This window comes from Macaca nemestrina, chromosome 8 (assembly GCF_043159975.1).
Source record: "Macaca nemestrina isolate mMacNem1 chromosome 8, mMacNem.hap1, whole genome shotgun sequence".
NCBI classification, from domain to species: Eukaryota; Metazoa; Chordata; class Mammalia; order Primates; family Cercopithecidae; genus Macaca; species Macaca nemestrina.
In genome coordinates, this window is record NC_092132.1 from 50,683,575 (window position 1) to 50,710,280 (window position 26,706).

The following is a 26,706-nucleotide window of genomic DNA, read 5'->3' on the forward strand; positions in this document are numbered from 1 at the left end:
CCCGAGATTGCGCCACTGCACTCTAGCCTGGGTGACAGAGGGAGACTCCGTCTCAAAAACAAAATGAAACAAAACAAAAAAACAAAAAATGGCATTATTAGAAAAATGTACCCCAGACTTTGAGTATTTATACATATAAATCTAGGTCAATTAGTAAATATCACTATATTCCTTCCTCATTATGCCTCTTTAATATTCCCCTGCTCTGGGTTAAAGTAGAAGTTAGAAGCAGTCATCAAGAACGAATATTTATGCAAAATCAAATAAAGTCTTCAAAAACAAATTATTGTTTTTAATTTAATTTTTTTTTTTTTTTTGAGATGGAGTCTCACTCTGTCGCCCAGGCTGGAGTGCAGTGGCCGGATCTCAGCTCACTGCAAGCTCCGCCTCCCAGGTTTATGCCATTCTCCTGCCTCAGCCTCCCAAGTAGCTGGGCCTACAGGTGCCTGCCACCTCGCTCGGCTAGTTTTTTGTCTTTTTAGTAGAGACGGGGTTTCACCGTGTTAGCCAGGATGGTCTCAATCTCCTGACCTAGTGATCCGCCCGTCTCGGCCTCCCAAAGTGCCGGGATTACAGGCTTGAGCCACCGCACCTGGCCTTTAATTTTATTTTAAAAGAATACAAGGGGAAAATATAACCACAAGAACCTTCCTTTGTAGGTACACCTGCATGATTAATCACATAACAGCACTGGACTTTAAAACATTTAATTGGATAATTTCAGAAATCAAATTAACAAATCTATTGAGATAGTCAACAGATATACTATATGTGACCAATGGGCTAGGTAAGTGGGTCTTTTCCATTAGAGTCTAAAAATATACACTTAGTGATAAATTGGGAGGGGAATAGTCACATAAAACGTGTTCTTACAAAACACTATCATTTTCCTTTTTAAAAATGTTCTTTATCAAATAAATCACTTTACAGGACTTTAATTAAACATGTTCTCTTTGTGCCCATAAATGAATTTTGTTTATAAAAGTAAAACTTACACAAAAATTTTGCATAGATTTTCATGTAATTTCTGAAGTATACAACTCTCAACAGTCACCTCTCAAGAATTTATATTAGCAATGATCGAGGACCATACAAATATGTAATCTATAAAAAATCTATAATATTATATTTTCCTGATTCTAAGATGCCATATATTTGAAGATACCACTCAATAGGTTTTCAAGGGGGAAAAAAAAAACCACACTGTCACATTGAATGCATGTACTGATTTTAAGACATACCAATTTTAGTGGCATTAAACTGTAAGAGTGAAAAGTATGACTTGATAAATACAGTATTCATTTTAGCTCATCTCTTCAACCTTATCCCTAAAGCTAACTTTCCATATAATTTCATAATGGAAAAACAAAGCCACACATCTCTAGGTGGAAAAAAGCAAAGGTCAAAGCAATGGACAAATGAGATTATCAGTTCTGACAGGAAAGCTCTGCGATGTAATTCAATCCTCCTTTTTACTATCTTTTTTTTTGAGACAGAGTTTCACTCTTTTTGCCCAGGCTGCAGTGCAGTGGTGCCATGCCGGCTCATTGCAACCTCCGCCTCCCGGGTTCAGGCAATTCTCCTGCCTCAGCCTCCCAAGTAGCTGGGATTACAGGTGTCTGCCACTACGCCCAGCTAATTTTTTGTATTTTGAGTAGAGTCAGGGGTTTCACCACATTGGCCAGGCTGGCCTCGAACTCCTGACCTCGTGATTCGCCCGCCTCAGCCTCCCAAAGTGCTGGGATTACAGGCGTGAGCCATGATGTCCAGCCACTCCTTTTCACTATCTTATATTCTTAGCATTGTAAAGAAAAAGTCAAACTAAATGAAGATGATTACACATCCACAAAAGTAACCTGCTATTTCAGACTTCAGTCCAGTCATCTTCATATGAAATAGTAGGGCTACAAACAGGCTTTCAAATGTCCACGCAGGCTAGACATAGCAGTTTCCAAATGAAATGTTAATACTGCTCTACTCAAGGTTGTCACTTCTTTCTTTGCTGTAACACTGCTTTCAGAAAGCATAAATATAAACACCCTGGCCCTCTACTGCATCAAGGAAGACATTTTTTTAAAAACCAGATTCCCAGAGTATTTACTTGGACAATGAAGAGGATCCAAGCGAATGTGAACTGTAAGTAAGATGGGACATGGAGAACACCTGGATACAAGTAAAATATACAGACTATTTAGTCTAATTTTAACACAGCGAATAAAAGATAATATGAATTTTTGGGGAAAAAACTATAGAGTGACAAATAAATAAAAAACATTCAGAATGCCTGGCACATAGACAGACAGGTATGCTATATATATTATTATTACTAGCATTATAATAAATGAAAATTTAATTACTCATTCATTGCTGACTATTATATCCTTGCATCTAATAGAGTATTAACACAAATATTTATGGAATTAAAAATGTGTTGAATAAAGCAGTATTTTAATAAACTGCAACCCATTAATTGTCCCATATAAGATGTATTTAACTGTTTTTGAGTTATATGTAATTCTACAACCAAAAATCATTTATCATTTTATTTATTTTATTTTTGAAAGGGAGTCTCGCTCTGTCACCCAGGCTGGAGTGCAGTGGGGAGATCTCGGCTCACTGCAACCTCAGCCTCCTGAGTTCCAGCGATTCTCTTGCCTCAGCCTCCCAGGTAGCTGGGACTACAGGCGTGCGCCACCACGCCCGGCGAATTTTTGTATTTTTTAGTAGAGCCAGGGTTTCACCATATTGGCCAGACTGGTCTCAAACTCCTGACCTCGTGATCTGCCCGCCTTGGCCTCCCAAAGTGTTAGGATTACAGGTGTGAGCCACTGTGCCCGGCCTTAATTTTGTTTTTTTTGAGATGGAGTCTCGCTCTGTCACCCAGGCTGGAGTGCAATGGTGCAATCTCGGTTCACTGCAACCTCAGCCTCCTGGGTTCAAGTGATTCTCCTGCCTCAGCCTCCCGAGTAGCCGGAACTACAGACGTTCGCCACTCGGCTAATTTTTGTATTTTTAGTAGAGATGGGGTTTCACTGTGTTAGCCAGGTTGGTCTTGAACTCCTGACTTCAAGTGATCCACTCACCCTGGCCTCCCAAAGTGCTGAGACTACAGGCATGAGCCACCATGCCCAGCCCATTTATCATTTTATATCACGTAAGTAAAATTTACAAAACAGTACAATCTTAATATTGGCTCCACAGATCTATTTAAGTACAACCATAGTCTAAAATAATTTTTCATTTTGCATGATGTATTAAAGACTTTCAGTATTGTAGTATTGATTTTTCTATGCAGTATTAACTTTTTTAATGCTTTAAGTTAAGCATGAATGTACTCATAGGAACATGCAAGCTAGTGTATCAACCAGCCTCCATAAATTTGCAATTAGAAAAGAAAAATACATCAAGAAATATTTCAAATGATAATATACTGTAACCACAGACAACCAAGGAAACAAGTGGAATTACATTCTTTCTCACCAACGACAAACAGCTTTGGTTTTGAAGCTGTTTTTAGTTAGAATGTCTTAAATTCAGACCAGCTTTAACACTCTGAAAACTCAAGAGGAAGCAAATATGAACCAAGCCTGCATAGGGACAGGTCAGCAAGTCACAGATCAGTAAACACTTCTTATGCTTAATTTTTAAAAACTGCTTTCCGCTAAATTCTTTAAATTCCTTCCTTGTACTCTTGGTTCAAAAAGGCTTGAGTCGACCGGCGCGGTGGCTCACGCCTGTAATCCCAGCACTCTGGGAGGCGGAGGTGGGCGGATCAGCTAAGGTCCGGAGTTCGAGACCAGCCTGACCAACATGGATAAACCCCATCTCTACTCACCCACTTTGACCCTCAAAGGCCTCCTGGCCTCATCAGCTCCCAAAACTGTAATACTTAGATGGCTCTGCTCTTTACCATTTTCCTCTAAACCTAAGTGAACTTGGCTTTCTTCAGTTTCTGCGTGTTCACCCATTCCCAATTCATCATGCCATGTTTATCCCAAATCCCTGCTTCTTTATCCCCGAGGTGAATGTCCCCTCACCCCCTGTGCCTCTGGGTTTGTCAATACCCACAGCCCTTTAAAAATCGCCCTCCGAATGAGGGGCCTTGAGTGAAACAACGACCACATTCAAATATGCACTCAGTACCTAAACCTGCATCTTCGAAACCAAACTGCGCCCCCCACTTCACCAAAAATCTGCTCAGGACCCTCCCTCCCTCCCAACCACTCCCTGCACAGCTTTCTCTCCTGCTACGGATTCCCAACTTTCAGCTCCGCCTTTGCTTCCCAATTCGGCCGACAAAACTTCGAGCCATTCGCTCCGCTCTCCTGAATTTCTCCGCAGCCCTCTCCTGGGAGCCGCGCTCCTTCCCGCCCTCCCCGTGCGGACGCCACCGCGGCCACCGGCAGCTCCAGCCCACACCTCCAGCGCCCCCGCCCCTCCTTCCCGAGACCACAGGCAGCCGCTGGCGCGCTGGACCCCGCGGCAGTCACCTTCTTCCTCCGCCATCGTCTCTGCGGAGGCCGGGGCGCCCTCCGGCTCCCGCGCGGCCCGGAGTGTCCCTCCCTCCGCGTCGCCGAACCCCTCGGCCACCCGGGGCCCGCTCCTGGCCGCCGCGTCCCCACTTCCTGACCCACCCCCCTCCGGTGTCGCCGCCAACCGCGTCCCCGCAGGCGGCCAGGGAACCAGAGTGTTGGGAGAGGGGAGCGGTCGGAGCGTTTCGCTGGGGCGCCGGAGCCTGCGAGGGCAGGAAGGAGACTCCACGCCGGGGGCGCCGCCCACAGCCGCAGCTACCGGCCACTGCCTCCCCTGGAAAGCGAAACTAGTGGGTCTCGCTGCAGCCCCGCCCCTCGTCCTACTCTTCCCAAAAAGTGGGGGCTTGCTTTCCGCCACGTTTGTGACTCCGCGACTTAGCGAGTCGGAGACGATCATCAGCGACACCTCCCAGGTCCAGCCTCTATTCCCGCCCCATTTTACACGGAGGAAACAGATCTAATGTGGTGGAAGTCACAAAGCCGGACAGAGGCAGAACTGCCTGTAATTCCAGCTACTCGGTTAGCGCTTCGGTTTAGTAGACCACTTGACCATTACAAGAAAGAAGCTTGTGCTGTTATAGTAAACTTAGTAAGAAAATAAAGGCCTGGTATGAGGCAATGAAAATAAAAATGTTCAAAGAGAATGAATTCAAAAGATGTTGGAAGGCCGGGCGCAGTGGCTCAAGCCTGTAATCCCAGCACTTTGGGAGGCCGAGGCGGGCGGATCACGAGGTCAGGAGATCGAGACCATCCTGGCTAACACGGTGAAACCCCGTCTCTACTAAAAAAATACAAAAAACTAGCTGGGCGAGGTGGTGGGCGCCTGTAGTCCCAGCTACTCGGGAGGCTGAGGCAGGAGAATGGCGGGAACCCGGGAGGCGGAGCTTGCAGTGAGCTGAGATCCGGCCACTGCACTCCAGCCTGGGCGACAGAGCGAGACTTCGTCTCAAAAAAAAAAAAAAAGAAAAAGAAATAAGATCTCATTTTGTTGACAGCTGGAGTGCACAGGTGCAATCATGGCTCACTGTAGCCTTGACCTCCCAAGCTCAGGTGATCCTCCCACCTCAGCCTCCCAAGTAGCTGGGACTACAGACACACACCACCAGGCCCAGCTAATTTTTCTGTGTGTGTGTGTGTGTGTGTGTGTGTATATATATATATTTTCTGAATATGGGTATATTCTGTGTGTGTATATATAAAATATACATATATACATATATATATTTTTTATTTTTTTTTGTAGAGACATGGTTTCACCGTGTTGCCCAGGCTAGTCTTGAACTCTTGAGCTCAAGCAATCCGCCCTCCTTGGCCTCCCAAAGTGCTGGAATTACAGGCGTGAGCCACTGCACCTGGCTAGGACGTTTTATCAAAAAACAAATTTTCCCAGAGTTAAAACTACTCTAGGTAGGGATTTTTGATCAAGTTGGTCATATGAAACAATACTCATAAAGCAAAACATTTTTGGAACTAAGTGGCCTATTATCAAGATTGTCCCAGGCAAAGCTTCTATGCTAGAAACATAGGTTGCTGACTTTGTACCAAGACTGTTGCCTCTCACCTCTTTTCTTTCAGATAGTAAGCCCTTTAAATATTTGTGAATTATATTAGGGTTTCCAGATACAATTCAGGACACTTTAGTATGAGAATGTCCCATGCAATATTTGGGACATGCTTACACCAAAAATGATTTGTTTTTATCTGAAATTTCTATGTAATTGAATATCCTGGGTTTTGTTTTGGTTTGGTATTTTGTTTGTTTTTGCTAACTCAAACAACCCTATTTATAGGGAATGAGACTGCCACATTAGAAGACACCTGCTATTAATTGCACTTAGGCCTTCTTGGTACATGTAAATGGCAGATTAAATTCTTTCTTATTTTGATCAAAGGGATGCAATTGGATAGCAGGTGGCCTCTGAGTACCTCAATTCAGTTAATTCAGAAAAAAATCTGCTATTCCTAAAGCCCTGACAGATGAAGTTGTTTCTGCTGTTTTTCCACCCTACAAAGAGCTGAGGCTAGACCTGGATGCTGAGGCCAAATCTAGTGCAGTTCTGGAGCTGTCCCTGAAGTACTCTTCAGACAGACAGCCACTGCAGATCATTTACTAGGCATGTCCAGACTGATGCGTCGAGGATGCATCACATTCCAAATTGTAGGTATCTTAAAAGCAAAGGAGCACAATGATTTTTGGGGAAAAAAAGTTGTCTACCAAATTTGTGACATCACTATAAAAATGTATGTGTATAGAGGGGAACAACACACACTGGGGCCTTTCAGAGGGCGGAGGGTGGGAGGAGGGAGAGGATCAGGAAAAATAGCTAATGGTTACTAAGATAAATACCTGGGTGATGAAATAATCTGTACAACAAACCCCCGTGACGTAAGTTTACCTGTGTTACAACCCTGCACTTGTACCCCTGAACTTAAAAGTTAAAAAAAAAAAAGTGTGTGTAACACGGAAACTGCTACGACATTTCTTTTTCTTTTTTTAAATACAGTAAAGGCTGGCCCAAGTGCCGTGGTGTTCACAACTAATTGATCACAACCAGTTACAGATTTGCTGCTTCTCCATTCGCACTGCTTCACTTGACCAGTCTAAAACAAATACAGTTAAAAAAAAATATCAATTTCTCATCAATTATAATATGATTTAAAAATAGAAAAAATTTTAAATCCTATTAGAATCCTGGATGAGCACCTTGACTGAGAATAGAAACCTTAAAAGCCAACAGCATGACGTGTCCAGTAGATGGCAGACGCAGCCAGAATCATAATGTAAAGGTACATTTCATACCCAACTGTCTTCTTTGTGCACTTCAGTGAAAAAGTGACTCTTTGAATTTATATTCCCATGTAAAAACATACCATTAATAATTAGATTAACATTAACATTTTAAAAATTCACAAAATGGTGCTAAAGAAACATAATACTGGCTGGGTGCAGTGGCTCATGCCTGTAATCTCAACACTTTGGGAGGCTGAGGCAGGTGGATTGGCTGAGGCAGGTGGATCACCTGAGGTCAGGAGTTTGAGACCAGCCTGGCCAACATGGTAAAACCCCGTCTCTACTAAGAGTACAAAAAAATTAGCCAGGCATGGTGGTGGGTGCCTGTAATCCCAGCTACTCCGGAGGCTGAGGCAGAATTTCTTGAAGCTGGGAGGCAGAGGTTGTAGTGAGCTGAGATCGTGCCACTGCACTCTAGCCTGGGCAACAGGAATGAAACTCCCTCTCAAAAAAACAAAAAAAAAAACCAAAAAGAAAGAAACATAGTATTTGCTATTTAGCAACATTTACGTTTATAAAAATTCTTAAAATATATATATACACACATATATAGAATCAGCCAGGCATGGTGGCTCACGCCTGTAATCCCAGCACTTTGGGAGGCTGAGGTGAATGGATCACGAGGTCAGGAGTACGAGACCAGCCTGGCCAACAAGAGACACTGAAACCCTGTCTCTACTAAAAATACAAAAATTAGCTGGCCGTGGTGGCATGCGCCTGTAGTTCCAGCTACCTGGGAGGCTGAGGGAAGGAGAATCTAACACGGGAGGCGGAGGTTGCAGCGAGCCAAGATCAGGCCACTGCACTCCAGCCTGGGCAACAGAGTAAGACTCTGTCTAAAAAATTTTAGACTCCATCTAAAATATATATATATATATGTATGTATGTATGTATGTATAATCACATGAGTTTCTACATGCAGGAATAAATATAAATGTATTCATTCAGCAAATACATTTTAAGCACTGACTAGTCACTAGTGAGGAACAAGAAACACACTGCCATTAACAATATGGGAAACTGGTTACAGGGAGATCTTACTGTGAGCCTATTTCGTCAGGAAAGGTCTTCCTTAGGAAGATTTCTTTTTTTGTTTGGTTTTTATTTTGTTTTGTTTTGTTTTGTTTTGAGACAGAGTCTTGCTCTTTGCCCAGGCTGGAGTGCAGTGGCATGATCTTGGTTCACTGCAACCTCCAGCTCCTGGGTTCAAGAAATTCTCCTGCCTCAACCTCCAGGGTAGCTGGAATTACAGGCACTCACCACCACGCACAGCTAATTTTTGTATTTTTAGTAGAGACAAGGTTTCACTATTTGGCCAGCCTGGTCTCGAACTGCTGACCTCAAGTGATCCTCTGGCCTCAGTCTCCCGAAGTGCTGGGATTACAGGGATCAGCCACCGCGCCTGCCCAGGAAGATAAGATTTCTAAGTGGACATCAGTTAAGAGAGAGAGAGCAGAAAAAAAAATGTTTCAGGTAGAGGAAACAGACAAAAGTTTATCACTCCCACACAAACAATTGGAAAATGTATCACAGAATATAGAGCATGGGGGGAAAAGTGCCTTGCAAGAAAGCAACAGAGGAAGGCTGGAATCAGCTTATGCAATGTCATGCAGGTTGTACATGTATGGATTTTTCCCACAGCAAATGGGAAGCTATTAAAAGATTTCAAGAGCACATGATCAGATCTGCGTTTTTAATTTTAAAAATTATTTAAAACATACTGCCAATAGAGAGGAACAAAATTTGATGCATAGAGTTCAACATTGAGGCAAAAAATGGGTGAGATTGTCTAGGATGATGAAGGAGAGGTTAAGAATGACCTCCTGCGCTGGGCGCGGTGGCTCACGCATGTAATCCCAGCACTTCGGGAGGCCGAGGTGGGTGAATCGCCTGAGGTAAGGAGTTCAAGACCAGCCTGGCCAACATGGTGAAACCTCGTCTCTACTAAAAATACAAAAACCAGCCTAGTGTGGTGGCAGGCACCTGTAATCCCAGTTACTCAGGAGGCTAAGGCAGGAGAATCACTTGAACCCAGGAGGTGGAGGTTGCAGTGAGCTGAGATTGCCCCACTGCACTCCAGCCTGGGTGACAGAGCGAGACTCTGTCTCAAAAAAAATAAAAAATAAAAAATAAAAATAACAAAAAGAATGACCTCCTGGGTCGGGTGCAGTGGTTCATGCCTGTAATCCCAGCACTTTGGGAGGCCAAGGCAGATGAATCACCTCACCTATGGTCAGGAGTTTGAGACCAGCCTGGCCAACATGGTGAAACCCTGTCTCTACTAAAAATACAAAAATTAGCCAGATGTGGTGGCATGCACCTGTAATCCCAGCTACTACGGAGGCTGAGGCAGGAGAATCACTTGAACCTGGTAGGCAGAGGGTGTGGTGAGCCAAGATCACGGCACTGTACTACAGCCTGGGCGACAGATGGAGACTCCGTCTCAAAAAAAATAAATAAATAAAATAAAATAAAAAAAGAATGACCTCCTTAAGACCTGGCAGTAGTATATAGTGCTGGTTAGTGAAGTAAAAAGAACCCAGAAAGCAGCAGGATTTTGGATGTGGCAAGATAAGTTCCATTTTAAGCATGCTGGGTTTGAAATGCGTGGGACACATCCAAATGGAAATGTCCATTACAGTGCTGGGTAGAGGATCTATAGATCCACAGAAGAGTGTGGAAATAAATGAATGAATTTGCCCAGAGAGAATGAATAGATGAAGATGACTGAGGAGAGAACCATGATTAACACCAATCATGTGGGAAAGAATGAATCACAAAGGAGGCTGAGAACCAGAACAAGTTGAGTATTTGACATTGATCTTTAAAAATGTGTTTGTAGCGTTGACTCTGCTAAGTTTCGAAAGGGTTTCAGTTATAAGACACTAGCTCAAATTCAAGTGTAAAACTAGCAGATTTATTATCCATATATTAGCATTCACTTTTAGAATGGCAACAATAACAATATAATGGCAAATTAATGGCAAATTAATGGCAAGCTGGATATAAAGTAAAAAGGCAGACCAAAGGAGCACTAGAAGCCCTACTCTGTGATGCTGTAAACAAATGAGCTGTATTTATGCAATGTTAGGTAAAGAGCTGGAGTAGATGAAGGAGCAACTAGGAGAGTATTAACTACATGGACCAGTCTTCAAGTCTTACCTTCTCTTCCAGATCCCCTCTTTCATGTTGTTTTGTTTTGTTTTGTTTTGTTTTTTTTTTTTTTTTTTTTGAGATGGAGTCTCGCTCTGTCGCCCAGGCTGGAGTGCAGTGGCGTGATCTCGGCTCAGTCACTGCAACCTCCACCTCCTGGGTTCAAACGATTCTCCTGCCTCAGCCTCCTGAGTAGCTGGGACTACAGGGGCACGCCGCCACACCTGGCTAATTTTTATATTTTTAGTAGAGACGGGGTTTCACCTTGTTGGTCAGGCTGGTCTTGAACTCCTGACCTCAGGTGATCCACCTGCCTCAGCCCCCCAAAGTGTCGGGATTACAGGCGTGAGCCACCGCACCCGGCCTGTGTGGATGTTTGTCCCTTCCAGATGTCACATTGAAATGTGATTCCCAATGTTGGAGGTAGGGCCTGGTAGGAGGTGATTGGATCATGGGAGCAGATGCCTCCTGAATGACTTAGCACCATCCCCTTGGTACTAAGTGAGTTCTCAGTTCATTTGAGATCTGGTTAAGAGTCTGGGGCTGGGCAAGGTGGCTCATGTCTGTAATCTCAGCCCTTTGGGAGGCTGAAGTGAGAAGATCGCTGGAACTCAGAAGTTCAAGACCAGCCTGGGAAACAGCAAAACCCGATGTTTTAAAAAAATAAATAAATACAAAAATTAGCTGGGAAGTTGGCACGTGCCTGTAGTCTCCCAGTTACTTGGGATGCTGAGGTGGGAGAATCATCTGAGCCTGGGAAATTGAGGCTACAGTGAACCACTATTGTGCCACTGCACTTTAGCCTGGGCAACAGAGCAACCCTTTCCAAACCAACCAACCAAACAAAAAAGGAATGCCACACAAAAGCTATCATGGCAAAACTGGATGAGTCTGTAATGTTACCCAACATCCTGTTGGCATTGTTGTAAACAAGGATAAGATTCTTGCCAATAGAATCAATGTGTGTTTTGAGCATATTAACCACTCTAAGAGCTGAGATAGCCTCCCGAAATGCGTGAAGGAAAATGATCAGAAAAGGAAGCCAAAGAGAAAGGTCCGTGGGTTCAACTGAAGCACCAACCCACTCCACCCAGAGCAGCACACTGTGTGAGAACCAATGGAAAAAAGCCTGGGCTCCTGGAACCTATGAATTCATGGCATAATAGTAATAGATGTAAAAAGGTGGGACCTTGGACGGGCGTGGTGGCTCACGCCTGTAATCCCAGCATTTTGAGAGGCTGAGGCGGGTGGATCACAAGGTCAGGAGATAGAGACCATCCTGGCTAATACGGCGAAACCCCATTTCTACTAAAAATACAAAAAATTAGCCGGGTGTGGTGGCGGGTGCCTGTACTCCCAGCTACTCCGAGGCTGAGGCAGGAGAATGGCGAGAACCTGGGAGGCGGAGCTTGCAGTGAGCCAAGACCACACCACTGCACTCCAGCCAGTGGACAGGCGAGTGACAGGGCGAGACTCCGTCTCAAAAAAAAAAAAAAAGTGGGACCTCTGGATTGCTTAAAAAAAAAAAAATAGTGGCCGGGCGCGGTGGCTCAAGCCTGTAATCCCAGCACTTTGGGAGGCCGAGACGGGCGGATCACAAGGTCAGGAGATCGAGACCATCCTGGCTAACATGGTGAAACCCCGTCTCTACTAAAAATACAAAAAAAAACTAGCCGGGCGAGGTGGCGGGCGCCTGTAGTCCCAGCTACTCCGGAGGCTGAGGCAGGAGAATGGCGTGAACCCGGGAGGCGGAGCTTGCAGTGAGCTGAGACCCGGCCACTGCACTCCAGCCTGGGCGACAGAGCGAGACTCCGTCTCAAAAAAAAAAAAAAATACATGGATGTTCATTCTGTCTACTTTTGTTAAGCTTTTGTTTTCCCCGAGAGCTGGAGAATGCAGGGAGAAGACTATACACGTAAGAGGTGGAACTTTAAGGTTCTTCCACATATCCCAGTCCTCTTTTCCCTCATTCTCCCTTTCTTTCCCATCACCCTTACTCCACTTCCTTCTGCCAATTTTTTTTTTCTGCATGAAGAGAGCAGCTGTACCAGGTGCTGTACCAAGATGAGTAACACTAGCTTTGCCCAGGCAACTCTGATTCTACTGAAGGTAGGTAACAGCCTGAACATTAAATGCCTACCAGAGATATTACAGCAAGGAAAACTTGGGGAATAAAGTTCTCCAGCTTGTCTAGAGAACTTTACCATACATGATGGCAAACACCAAAAGTATTAATAAAAAATGGCTTCATTCTTGTAAGGTGATGTTGGCAAGGACTAGGGCTGAAAAACTGTCCTGGGTTAACTAAGCTACACTCAATGAATGCTTATGAAGAACATACTGGGTGAACAGAAATATAGACATTTGATGTAAATGTTACGAAGTAAAAAAAGTGCTAGACATTGAGGGAAATGTAGGTACAACATAATCCCTGCCCTTGGGGGTTATAATCTAATTTCAGAACTGAAACACATTAACAACAGAGTTTGCATGACAAGTGATACTGATAATATATCTTGCTATAAAATGTTAGAAGTCAGGCTAGACTTAGCCTTTTTTTTTTTTTTTTTTTCTTAGATGGAGTCTCGCTCTATCACCCAGGATAGAGTGCAGTGTCATGATCTCGGCTCATTGAAACCTCCGCCTCCCGGGTTCAAGCGATTCTCCTGCCTCAGCCTCCCAAGTAGCTGGGACTACAGGGGCCTACCATCGCACCCGGCTAATTTTTGTAGTTTTAGTAGAGATGGGGTTTCACCATCTTTGGCCAGGCTTGTCTCAAACTCCTGACCTCGTGATCCACCCATCTTGCCTCCCAAAGTGCTGGGATTACAGGCCTGAGCCACCATGCCAGGCCATCTTGAGTACTTTTATCACTGATAGCTTTTATACATAAGTTTAGAGAAAAACCCTATCACCACCTTAGGAAGAGATGGCTTATCTATGTACTTCCATCAGTACCATAATTATTCTAATAACAAAATAAAATAATAGCAAACATTGAGATTAAACAGGCAAGTTTTATTATCAAATGTTAACTCTACAAAAACTCAGTAGTATTGTAGTAAGCATTACTGCCTATCTTAAAGTCTTTCAGAGCTTTGGGCAGATAGCATCTTAAGGCATCAAGTATACAGAAATTTCTTTTTGATCTTAAGTGCCAGTTATCACCAATTTTCACAAAAACCTTTTTTTCTTCCTATTGCAGTTAAAGGGCCATTTCCGGTCAGCTGAAGAAGAAAATGTTTGCTTCTCCCCTTAAGGTGTTAAAGTAATGCACAGAAAATAAAAATAGCAGCCATATAAATCTGCACGGCATTGCATTCAAGCAAAGGACAATATGAGTAACTTAAAGAAATATCCACATTCAATGCACTTAATGAAATCCTGTTTTCTTTGGAGTTACATGAGGCAGCAGTACTAGCTAGTGTCCAATATTGCACTTTTATAGCATAAACACAGCTAAACATAGTGTTAAACACTGACAGCATCAATACCTGTTCTAACTGCATCAGTGTTTACCTCTCAGTCTAGCATGCTGACTATAGTCCTATGCTTTAAAAGGTTATAATTATTTGACAGTTAAGGCATTAGAGAAAAAGGTTTAAGACTATCATAATATATACAAGCATTCACTTCTGTTCAGTTAGTATATCGTTTTCTAGAATACACTGTTCAAATTGTCTCACTTCTGGGATATTAAAAACTATGGAATTTCTCTTATTAAAGTCCAAACCATCAATAATGAAAAAAGTACAATATAAAATAATACATATGAAGCCACAATATTCAATTACAGTTCAAACTAGAAATTACTAACTACAGGTAGCTGCTTCATTTTTGGTTTTGCATTTTGGCCCCTAGTTCATTATTTACAACTGATACCTGCTGAGAAAAAGATCCAAACTTTTAAACTTTGTATGTTTTGTGGAGGGTGCACAATTTCTTCTAATTTATCTTCAGGAGTTTAAAAATTTATTTTAATTTGTTTTTAATTATTAGATATCATCATGGCCAAGAGACTGGGAAAATAACAATTTTATTCATTCTCCTAAGATTGTGATTTTATTATTCTAAGACCTTACGCTTGAATTACTTAGCAAGAAGGCATGATTATGCAGAAGACAGGAAAATGAAGAGAAAAGAGCAGGAATATACAAAAATGAAACTTCCTTAGCAGAGTTCACGGTGGAGATGGTAGACACTGGTGGAGTTTTTATCCAAGACTTAAAACTTAGGAAACACCTATGATGCCACTTTAACTGGAAGTAATAGAGACATCTGATTCCAAATTCACATTTTAAATGCCTATTTGCAATCAGCAAAGGGCCAGGTGTGCTGCATGCTGCTTGCTATAAGGATTTGGCTTCACTGGCTCAAATGTTTTCACTCCACCAAAAGACAAGGCACAGGCCCATTTGTCCAATCAAGTTTGCTGAAAATACTGCAGCCTGAGTGTAGACAAACTTCCCCTGAATTTGCTAGAAGTTTTCTTGTGTCTGGTGGTTTCAAGATCACCATACATCTTTCAAACACTGGAAAAAAAAAAAAAAGTGATAAAAGGAAATGTTATAGTCTCTAAATGTCATTCTCAGCAGCCACCAAAATGATTTCAAATTCCACAAGGACAAAAAAGCTTTAAGACGGTCCAAGTTATTATTTCACACAGACATAGTTGGCATTTACATGGCAAGGGCTTTGGGAGTAGAGCACTAGTCAAGGAAGTTTCCATGGTTTACACAGTAGTTGGCATTCTGAACCACTCCTACCCTTTGTAGTATCATGTGTTTAGTTTAACATGTATGGTTGCCAACTCCCTGCTCAGCTCAGCTCCTTTCTGGAGAGACTATTTCATTCATTCCTTAGAGGTTCAATATCATTACAAAAATAAAACCATTTAGACAAAATTTTAAAGTTAAATTCTAGTATAAGAAATTCCAAATAATTTCTAAGACACTTAATAAGAAGCAGTAAGGGGCCAGGTGTGGTGGCTCATGCCTGTAATCCCAGCACTTTGGGAGGTCGAGGCAGGCAGATCACCTGAAGTCAGGAGTCTGAGACCAGCCTGGCCAACATGGTGAAACCCCATCTCTACTAAAAATACAAAAATTAGCTGGGGGTGGTGGTGCATGCCTGTATTCCCAGCTACTTGGGAGGCTGAAGCAGGAGAATTGCTTGAACCCAGGAGGTGGAGGTTGCAGTGAGCCAAGGTCATGCCACTGCACTCCAGCCTAGGCAACAGAGCAAGACTCCATCTCAAAAAAAAAAAAAAAAAAAAGGCAATAAGGCATGACATATATGCTCTATGTGCCCGTGACTAGTTGATAATTAGCACCTTTATATGGATCATGGATAAATTTATTTCATCCCCATATACAACCTAGATTACCATGTTATCCCCATTTTAGAGAAGGAAAAACTGAAGCAAAGAATGATTAAGTTAGTAATGGGCAGATGCAGGATTTAAACTAATACAGATTTACTTATATACCATACAACCTTAAAATAAGAATAAAATAAGAACTTTTGGTAGGCATTATATACTTTTTTGAAACAGGGTCTAGCTCCGTCACCCAGGATAGGGTATGGAGCGATATGGTCCAATCATAGCTCACTGCAGAATTTTTTTTTCCCCCAAAAAAGAGATGGGGCCTCGCTTTGTCACCCAGGCTGGAGTACAGTGGTGCGATCAGAGCTCGTTGCTGCCTCAAATTCCTGGGCTCAAGGTATCCTCCACCTCAACCTCCTGAACAGCTGGGACCACAAGCACACCACTATATCCAGCTAATTTTCAAATTGTTTATAAAGAGAGATTCTCACCATCCTAACCAGTCTGGTCTCAAATTCTAGGCCTCGAGCGATCCTGCCTTGACCTCTCAAAGTGCTGAGATTACAGGTGTGAACCACAGCACCTGGTCCTAGACTAAATCGAAAAAAAAAAAAATATATATATATATATATATATATATATATATATATATTAGAGATGGGGTCTCCCTATGTTGTCCAGGCTAGTCTCAAACTCAGCCTCAAGTGTTCTTCTTGCCTGGCATAATAAAGTGCTGAGATTACATGTGTGAACCACCACACACGGTCGTTATGCATACTTTGACATGTAAATGAAAAACAGGAATGTTTTAGACTGCAGTCTTATTTCATATGGCCAGTATGAAATATCTAATGGAGTTTTACTGCTTAACAATGAAACTGAAGACTCCTAACTGCTAGCAAAAGAAAAAAAAAAATCAGTCTCAGAAGGACATGAAGATTAATTTATTTCAAGATTAAATTTGCTTTAATAACACAGATTCTACAAATGGTACAAATGTAAAATCGGGTATTTAAAAAACACAAAAATACTGGTTAGGATGCATCTTTTAAATGTGGTTTCCAAAGTGACCACAATTTGGCACTCAGTTTAAAATACCACACGCTGAAAGGCTTCTCCTTTGATACTAAACTCAGATAAGAAAATCAATGACCCAACACTATTGATCAATATCTATTTTACCCCTCTTTTGGCAGTAGCACCTGAATTTAAAACTGCCCCATCACCTAATCTCAAGCCCCTAAGAGGCAGTTTTACCACTGAGCCAAACAAGTGGCCCAGGCATGGCCAGTTAGAGCCCTGCATATCCCAGGTCGTTCTGGTTTCAGGGATGGATGTAAGCCAGGCCAGTGAAGGCCAAGTGTTCTAGGAGTATCTCAGAGAGTGAGCTTGGAGGAGCAAACCCTTGGATCCAGCTGTATCAGTCAACCCTGGGACTCTCAGTTATTAGAGTCAATGAGTACCACCTTCTTCATTCCTAGCTCTAAGAAATAGCATCTTTGTAGATGCTGCAAATTAAGCCTTCATATTCTGATAAAATGTGGAAATGCCAGGAAAAGTTAAACATTTAGCCTTCTCAAAATGCTTTTTAATCCCAGTGGTATCCAGTGGAGTTTGATTGTGTAACAGTGAAACTGAGGCTGGGCACAGTGGTTTACACCTGTAATCCCAGCACTTTGGGAGGATGAGGCAGGCAGATTATGAGGTTGAGATGGAGATCATCCTGGCCAACATGGCGAAACCCTGTCTCTACTAAAAACATAAAAATCAGCTGGGAGTGGTGGTGTGCACCTGTAGTTCCAGCTACTCAGGAGGCTGAGGCAGGAGAATCGCTTGAACCCGGGAGGTGGAAGTTGCAGTGAGCCAAGATCGCGCCACTGTACTCCAGCCTGGGCAACAGAGCAAGACTCCATCTCAAAACAACAACAACAAGAAACTGCAGACTCCTAACTGCTAGCAAAAAAAAAAAAAAAAAAAAAAAAATTGATCTCAGAAGGGGATAGAGAAAATGTTTCCTCTTCCCCTTTAGCTATAGCAAACACTTAAAGATAGTTGAGAATTACAACTGCAGACATTTACAAATCTGATTTCCCTTTCAAATAAGATCTGTGTTAAAACATGTTTTTATTTTGTAATACACTGTCATTAAAGTATTACATACAAAGAAGTCTTTAAAGATATCTTGATTTCACCACTGGTGCTATATGCTACAGAATGAACCTTTAATCCCTTAAAAACCCTGCAATTCTGCAGCCAAACATGGTGGAGAACACCTGTAATCTCAGCTACCAGGGAGGTTGAAGTGAAAGCCTCACTTGAAGGCTGGGTGCAGTGGCTCATGCCTGTAATCCCAGCACTTTGGGAGGCTGAGGCGGGCAGATCACGAGGTCAGGAGATCGAGACCATCCTGGCTAACATGGTGAAACCCCATCTCTACTAAAAATAGAAAAAATTAGCCAGGCGTGGTGGTGGGCGCCTATAGTCCCAGCTACTCGGGAAACTATAAGTACTTCCTATGTGTTTTTACTGTTATTCTGGACTCAGATTATCTAAATGGAAAAACTAAGATCTCATAAAAAGTTTGTTCTTTTTAATCATCTTACACAATAACTTGCAACATAAAGTTACAAAATGATCAAATACACAGTTTTTATATTTTCATGTAATTAACTGATAACCCTCCAGACAGAGGTAAATACAGTGTTATTTTTGCATAAAATTTATCAGTAGGAATTTCTCTTGTTATTTAGAAAGTTTATGTAATCTGACCTCTTTAGAACAGATCCTACGGAAGGCATAGAAAACACACTCATCAAAACAGCAAAGCCCTGTTGCTTAAGGCTGACAGTCCAATAACAAAAAGGGGAAAGATAACACTGATCAAAGTACTGCACTCCAGCATGGGCGACAGTGAGATTCCATCTCAAAAAAAAAAAAACAAACCCAAAAATAAACCCTATGTCCCTATGATTATTGTAATCACAACAGCAGAAGTTATGTATTAATATGAAACTTCAGTTTGTAAAACTTGTTTTCATTCATTAACTCTCGCTCTGTCGTCCAGGCTGGAGTGAAGTGGCACGATGACAACTCACCACAGCCTCGACCACCTGGGCTCAAGCCATCCTCCCACCTCAGCCTCCCGAGTAACTTGGACTATAGATGTGCATGACAACACCTATCTTTTAATTTTTTGTAGAGACGAGGTCTCACCACATTGCCCAGGCTACTCTTGAACCTCTAGGCTCAAGCAATCCTCCATGCACAGGTATGAGCTACCATGTACTAGCCAAAATATCATTAATAGATTTAAATCTGGGGGCCGACATTGCCTTTGAGACCTAACAAATACAAACCTTGGAACTTGGCCAGGCACAGTGGCTCATGCCTGTATCCAGCACTTTGAGAGGCTGAGGCAGGCAGATCACTTGAACCCAGAAGTTCAAGACCAGACTGGAGCAACATAGTGAGACCTTGTCTCTACAGGGACCAAAAAAAAAAAAAAAAAAGCCAGGCATGGCAGCCTACACCTGTAGACCCAGGTCCTCAGGGGCTGTGGTAGGAAGATTACTTGAGCTCAGTAGGTTGAGGCTGCAGTGATCCATGATCCTGCCCCTGCACTCCAGCCTAGATAACAGAGCAAGACCCTGTCTCAAAAAAACCCACAAAAAACAAAAAACAAAAAACCTTGGAATGTAACAGTAAGTGGAGAAAAACACCCTTTCTGGCCATCTGAGGAAGCATTTCTTCCAGCCAGATGCCCAGTCTCTTTCCAGAAAGGTTTGTGGGCATCTTGAATGGCTAAATGAGGCATATCTCCAACATCTCCAGTGATTCAAGGGGATAGTCAACACGTGTTGGCTGGGTGGATGGGACAAGGCAAGAGAAGACAGAATAGTGTGACTTCTTTACCAGACCTCGTTGTGGGTGTTAGCTATGTTTACCTGATCCTACAGACAGCCATGAGATCGTTCTCTCAAATTTTTTATTTTATTTTATTTTTTTGAGACGGAGTCTCACTCTGTCACCCAGGCTGGAGTACAGTGGCGTGATCTCGGCTCACTGCAACCTCCACCTCCCTGGTTCAAGCAATTCCCCTGCCTCAGCCTCCCAAGTAGCTGGGCTTACAGGCACATGCCACCACACCCAGCTAATTTTTTTCTACTTTTAGTAGAGATAGGGTTTCACTGTGTTGGCCAAACTGGTCTCGAACTCCTGACCTCAGATGGTCTGCCTGCTTCAGCCTACCAAAGTGCTAGGATTACAGACATGAGCAACTGCACCTGGCCCTCTTAACATATATTTTTTTGAGTCGGAGTCTTGCTCTGTCACCCAGACTGGAGAGCAGTGGCGCAATCTCAGCTCACTGCAAGCTCTGCCTCCCAGGTTCACGCCATTCTCCTGCCTCAGCCTCCCAAGTAGCTGGGACTACAGGCGCCCACCACCACACCTGGCTAATTTTTTGTATTTTTAGTAGAGATGGGTTTCACCGTGTTACCCAGGATGGTCTCGATCTCCTGACCTCGTGGTCCACCCACCTTGGCCTCCCAAAGAGCTGGGATTACAGGCATGAGTTACTGCGCCCGGCCCTTTTAATATATTTTTTAAAATATTGTTAGTTTCCTGTCACTGCTGTTACCATAAATTGGGTGGCATAAAATAAGAGGTATTCATTCTCTAACAATTCTGGGGGCCAGGAGTGAGAAATTTTGTCAGTGGGGCTGCGCATCCTCTGGAGGCTCCAGGGAGCAGTCAGGTCCTTGCCTCTTCCAGCTGCTGGTAGCTGGGAACACTCCTGAGCTGTGTCAACGGCTCTCTCATCTCTGCCTCCCTGGTCACACTGCTGCCTCCTCTTCTGTATGTGTCTCTGTCTGATTTCCCTCTGCCTCTTTCTTACACAAGTGATTTTATCTAGGGGCCAGCCAGATAATTCATGATCTGCTTGTCCTCTCAAGAACCTCATTACAGCTTTTTCCATAGAAGGTAATAGTCACAGGTTCCAGGGATCAGGACGTGGATATATCTCGGGGTCCACCATGCAGTCCACTGGAAGCACTTTGCCATGCTACTGTTTGGTTAACAGAAAAGAGTCCTCAGAGTGAAGCCAGAAGGCGTGGATCTTTTTGTCAGCTTCATCATTAGCTGTATGACTTGTGGAAGTTGCCTAACCTCTCTGGGTTTCATTTCTTCATCTGTCAAATGGGCCCATGATGCCTCCTTGCAGGGTTATGCTGTGTCTCAAATGAAACTGTGGATGTAAGTACTTACAAAAGCATGAGCCACTCGGTTATGATGATGAATTTGATACTGATAAGGAGGTGGTAAATATATATATATATATAAAAAAAAAATACAAGGTTAAGGGGAAAGAAACAAGGTCCAAAATTGCATGAGGGTATGAGAGGATGAAAGGAAGTATTTATTATGCTTGTTTCTGGGTGGTGGGATTATTAGTGACTTCTTTATACCTGTCTCTCTGTTCCAAATTCTTTGCAATGAGCACCCAATACTTTTATAATCCTATCTCCTAGAGTTGGTAAGATAATTAAATGAGATAAATTATGCCAAGTATTTCACACAGTGATCTATCCTTTTTCTTTTGTTTTGAGACAGGGTCTTGCTCTTTGTCACCCAGGCTGGAGTGCAGTGGTGCAATCATGGCTCACTGCAGCCTTGACCTCCTGGGCTCAATTGACACTCCTACCTCAGCCTCCAGAGTAGCTGGGATTACAGGTAAATGTCACCACACCTAGGTAATTTTTTGTATTTTTTTGTAGTGACAGGGTTTCGCCATGTTGCGCAGGCTGGTCTCAAATTCCTAGAGCTTAAGTGATCTGCCCACCTTGTTCTCCCAAGGTGCTGTGATTACAGGCATGAGCCACTGCTCTTAGCCTGATCTGTATTTTTAAAAATTTGTAATATAAAGGCACTTGACTTTATTATGATGAAAAGATACAGACATCTAGATTAGAACACAGCACCCAATCTGTTATTCTGTCATGACTCCAAATATATAAATATAGGGTAAAAAACTAGAGGTGGTGAGTAATGGTTCATAGTCAGTTTAGGACATTTCTGGTATAATGTCAAAAGCTTCCATTTCTAGTCATTTCTTATCCAGTATACTCATTTAAAAATATAGACTGTGTGTTAATCAAATTCATAGACAACATTGTGTTCAACAATGAACACATGAAAAGAAAATACGGACCAAAATGGATATCAACAGGCTAGAACAATGTATTCTCACCACTGAGACAAAGACTAGAGAACACCCATTACCACTGCAAAGCATTCGTACGTGACACTCGTTGGTAGGACCAAGTATCCTGAAACCTCACCGAAAATGACAGATCTGAAAAAAATCTTCACTTCTAACTTAGAACTGGGGTTTCCACACTTCAGAGCAAAGGGCTAAGATGCAAATTCTTATTTCTCAATGATGACAAAGTATTGGCAACCTCATTTCCAGTTTAGAAACCACATGGTTAAAGCCCACAGGGTCCACAGCCATGAAAATGTTAACAGAATTGGGCATGCCAGCATGCCAACTTCAAAAAACTCAACAATCAAAAATGAATAAAAACCAGTATCAAAATTCCTGAACACAGCCCTACAACTACATCTCCCAAGAAGCCTCAAAGAATGCCAGTATCCTTTAAGAAAAGATTGTGGATTAATGGGGATTGAGGAGAAACTGGACTCAAAACATTAATCTAGAAGACTATTTTCAAAGAAACTTATCAGGGTTCCTGTTGTCTACATTTAGTTCTAGAAAATGAAAAAGACATGCAACAAAAAACCTTCCAATCATCTTGGATTAAAGCACATGTAAACGTATGCCCAAATCTACTTAAACACATAATGCTAAGTGAAATAAATAAGCCAGTTACCAAAGGACAAATCAATCTGCTTAGGACTACCTAGAATAGTCACATTCATAGAGACAAAGTAGAATGGTAGTTACCATAGGCTGGGGAGAAGGAGCAATGGAGAATTCTTGTTTCATGGGTACAGAATGTTAGTTTGAGAAAATGAGAAAGTTCTGGAGGTAGATGGCGGTACCTGGTTGCACGACAATGTGAATGTACACTTAATGCTACTGGACACTTTAAAATTGTTAAGTTTTGTTGTGTATATTCTACAACAATCTTTTTAAAAGAGGAAACAGGAAAAATATACCCAATCCAAAAGAATCACTACATGACTCAGTGATTATACTCCTGGGTACACACCAAAGATAATTAAAAACAGATATTCAAATAATTATGCGTGAGTGCTCACATCAGCACCATTCACAATAGCCAGAAAGTGCAAACAATTAAAATGTCTATCAGTGGATAAATAAAATGTCATATGTCCATAAACGAAATATTATTCAGTCATAAAAACAAATGAAGCATTAACATGTGCTACAAGGGTGAACCTAAACAGATAAACACAGAAAAGGTCACATGTATGATTCCATTTATATGAAATATCCAGAATAGCCAAATCCACAGAGACAGAAAGCAGATTAGTTGCCAGGAGCTATTGGGAGAGAAAACAGGGAGTGACAAAAATGTTTTAGAACTAAATTGAGGTAGTAGTTGCACAATGTAGTGAATATATTAAAAACCACTGAGTTGTAAATGAGTTTAAAATGGTTAATTTTATGTTATGTAATTTTTACCTGAATTAAAAAAAAGAATACCCAACTCGTACTCCACATGAGAGATAGTAAATGAATGTCCAAAGGGAAAAGTCTTCCCTTGCCCCACAATAACAACTCTGATCCATTAATGTTGCTTAGATTCTATGTGCCTAGATGACAAACTTAATTCTAGTCTCCATTCCTTCCAGGATATCTGATACTTTATATTACACTGAAGAAAAGGATTCTCTCAGTTGATTTCTAAATGCCTTCAGAATCTTGATCTCTATTTGTTTGGCCCTTTATAATTTAACTTGCACATCATAAAGCCTTACCTTCTTTTCTGAGGATGTTCTAACTGCTGGGGCCCTTAAATACAAACCCATTCTTTGGGTAGAGTCCTGGCCTGGTCATTTGTGTGTATAAGTCCATCCTCGGTTGCATACTAAAACGCAAGTTAAAACAAACAGGATCAAAAGACGGACAAACTGTCACTATGGATAATATTTCAACTAAATAGATCTACCAATGAAAGTATAGGACATTTAGATAGGAGGAAACAAACACAGGTACAAGCCATATACATATCTACTAACCCAAATCTTTATTTCTTAACATGTTTAAATACCATAAGAGTCCTTTCTAGGATGGACATTAGATTGAAAACATGGATTACACACACACACACACAAACACACGGGACATTAGATTGAAAACATGGATTACACACACACACAGGACATTAGATTGAAAACATGGATTACACACATACACATATTGGTCTCTTAGGAGACCAATTTCTTCAGATCTTGCATAGTACTGTTTTCACGCTACTGCAGGTATGATTAGGTATCAAATATTTGAGCACTAGTTATTTGCAAGGCATTGTACAATAAGCCCAATACCCAGTATCTCCAAACAACGCAGTGAATTTTAGATAGCATTAGATGTATTTGTAATATCAGTCTTATTCTCCCAGTAGGGCAGCAAGTAAAGCTGCTAGGAGTGAGAGGTCCAAAGAAACAATCAGTACTTGAAGAGAAACAAAAACTCGCATTTATTGAAAATGTAAAAGGCATTGACGGTAAAGGGTAGTACAAAGAGCAAATGAAAATGTTAAAGGATTTGTGTAAGGATACCTGAGAGTCCATTCAGTATGAAAAAGTATTATCTAAAATATACACACGTTTCTTTTACGGACCAGAATGACATCCTCATTATCAAGTATTTTCATGGTAGTTTGTAAATCCTTGGTCTTTCCGGCTTTACCTCCACCCCAGATGAAGTATGGAAGACACAAAGAGTAGTTTTTTGTTTGTTTGTTTTGAGACAGAGTCTTGCTCTGGAGCAACCAGGTTGCCAGGAGCAACCACACCTGGCCCTCTTAACATATATATTTTTTTAATCGGAGTCTTGCTCTGTCACCCAGGCTGGAGTGCAATGTCGCATTCTCAGCTCAGTGCAACTTCCACCTCCTGGGTTCAATCACTTCTCCTGCCTCAGCCTCCTGAGTAGCTGGGACTACAGGCGTGCACCACCATGCGTGGCTATTTTTTTGTATTTTTAGTAGAGACAGGGTTTCACCATGTTGGCCGGGCTGGTCTTGAACTCCTGGCCTCAGGTGATCCACCCGCCTCGGCCTCCCAACGTGCTGGGATTACAGGTGTAATCCCAGGCCTAGAGTAGTTTTATGTAAGAAATTTTGTTTTGAGACAGGGTCTTGCTCTTTGTCACCCAGGCTGGAGTGCAGTGGTGCAATCATGGCTCACTGCAGCCTTGACCTCCTGGGCTCCTGCGCCTGGCCTAGAGTAGTTTTATGTAAGAAATTTTGTTAAAGGTTGGGGGAAAATACATAAAAAATTATATTTAAAGATAATTTATAAAATTATATATGCCATTATTACATCAAGATATGTATTTTTAAGAGACAGAATCAGAGACCATCAAATTTCTTCAGCTTCAGAATAGATAGAAAAGAGAAAAATAGGCCAGGTGCGGTGGCTCATGCCTGTAATCCGAGCACTTTGGGATGCGGAGGCAGGCGGGTCACGAGGTCAGGAGTTTGAGACCAGCTTGGCCAGCACGGTGAAACCCTCTCTCTACTAAAAAAATACAAAATATTAGCTGGGCATGGTGGCATGCGTGTAATCCCAGCTACTTGAGAGGTTGAGGCAGGAGAATTGCTTGAACCCAGGAGGCGGAGGTTGCAGTGAGCTGAGATTGCGCCATTGCACTCCAGCCTGGGTGACAGAGCGAGACTCCGTCTTGAAAAAAAAAAAAAGAAAAAGAAATTTTATTTACTCAACCAATTATTGCCTGGATATTTGCTTAGTTGTTATATAATTATATAAAATAACTAGAAATAAAATTAAAACCTCCCATTAAGCCAGCAACAGCAATATATGCACTCTCGGTAAACACAGATTACCCTTAAGTGAACAGTTTTTTAAAAATGTCATCCACTGATTTTATCGTCTTGGTTGCCAAATCTAAAGAAGATGGAACCCCATAGTGAATTTAACTGAGAACACGAAACAAGAAGGCATGGACTCTTCAAGATAGTAGAAAATACGCGTTTTATGTAAGAATGATACAAAATTGAGTTAGGTGTAAAGATTTTGAGTGCATGCATTATGACTGCCTCAAAGCTCAGATTACTGAAGATATCAGAAAAATCTGATAGGTTGAATTAGATAACTGAAGTTCCTGTGTAATCCTAACTCACTGTTCCAGTTCATAAATTCCAAGCACTTCAGAAATGAAGGCCAGATGCCTTGAGATGAAATAATATTGCATAATCGTTATGTTTCTAGTTATACTGGACAACTCTATTTCAACCTTGAATGGTTCTAAGAAGTTACTAAAAAGAAAAACTGCTACAGACTGAAGTTATGTTATCTTAATTTTGAAGAATGTGAATCTTTTAGTCATAAACATAGAAATAATCCCTATTGCATGGTTGTGGTAAAATAAATACCCACAAATGCCAGCCATGACACTTTTTTTCTGAGATGGAGTCTCGCTCTGTCACCCAGGCTGGAGTGCAGTGGGCGTGATCTTGGCTCACTGTAACCTCAGCCTCCTGGGTTGAAGTGATTCTCCTGCCTCAGCCTCCTGAGTAGCTGGGACTACAGGCGAATGCCACCACGCCTGGCTAGGTTTTGTATTTTTAGTAGAGACAGGGTTTCATGTTGGTCAGGCTGTTCTCGAACTCCTGACTTCAAGTGATCCACCTGCCTCAGTCTCCCAAAGTGCTGGGATTACAGGTGTA

General features: G+C 42.0%; 2 protein-coding genes across 9 annotated transcripts in view; both read right to left on the reverse strand.

Moving 5' to 3' along the window:
- LOC105497354 (dpy-19 like 4) overlaps window positions 1–4,955 on the reverse strand; it is a 79,735-nt gene extending 74,780 nt beyond the window's left edge. The window contains exon 1 of one of the 2 annotated variants that reach the window (XM_071067996.1): window positions 4,491–4,955. In XM_071067996.1, coding sequence (XP_070924097.1) covers window positions 4,491–4,929 — 439 coding nt within the window. In that variant the 5' untranslated portion in view covers window positions 4,930–4,955. The remainder of the gene's footprint in view (window positions 1–4,490) is intronic. The other variant, XM_071067995.1, reaches the window with a different exon arrangement.
- Window positions 4,956–13,473: 8,518 nt separating this feature from the next.
- The window catches only part of LOC105497236 (epithelial splicing regulatory protein 1), a 69,361-nt gene continuing 56,128 nt past the window's right edge, over window positions 13,474–26,706 (reverse strand). For 4 of the 7 annotated variants that reach the window (XM_011768209.2, XM_011768206.2, XM_011768208.2 and 1 more), the window contains one exon: window positions 13,474–15,008. In XM_011768209.2, the coding sequence (XP_011766511.2) occupies window positions 15,002–15,008 (7 nt within the window). In that variant the 3' untranslated portion in view covers window positions 13,474–15,001. Of the gene's footprint in view, window positions 15,009–23,770; window positions 23,881–26,706 lie in introns of all 7 variants that reach the window. The other 3 variants (XM_011768204.2, XM_011768207.2, XM_011768203.2) reach the window with 1 other exon arrangement.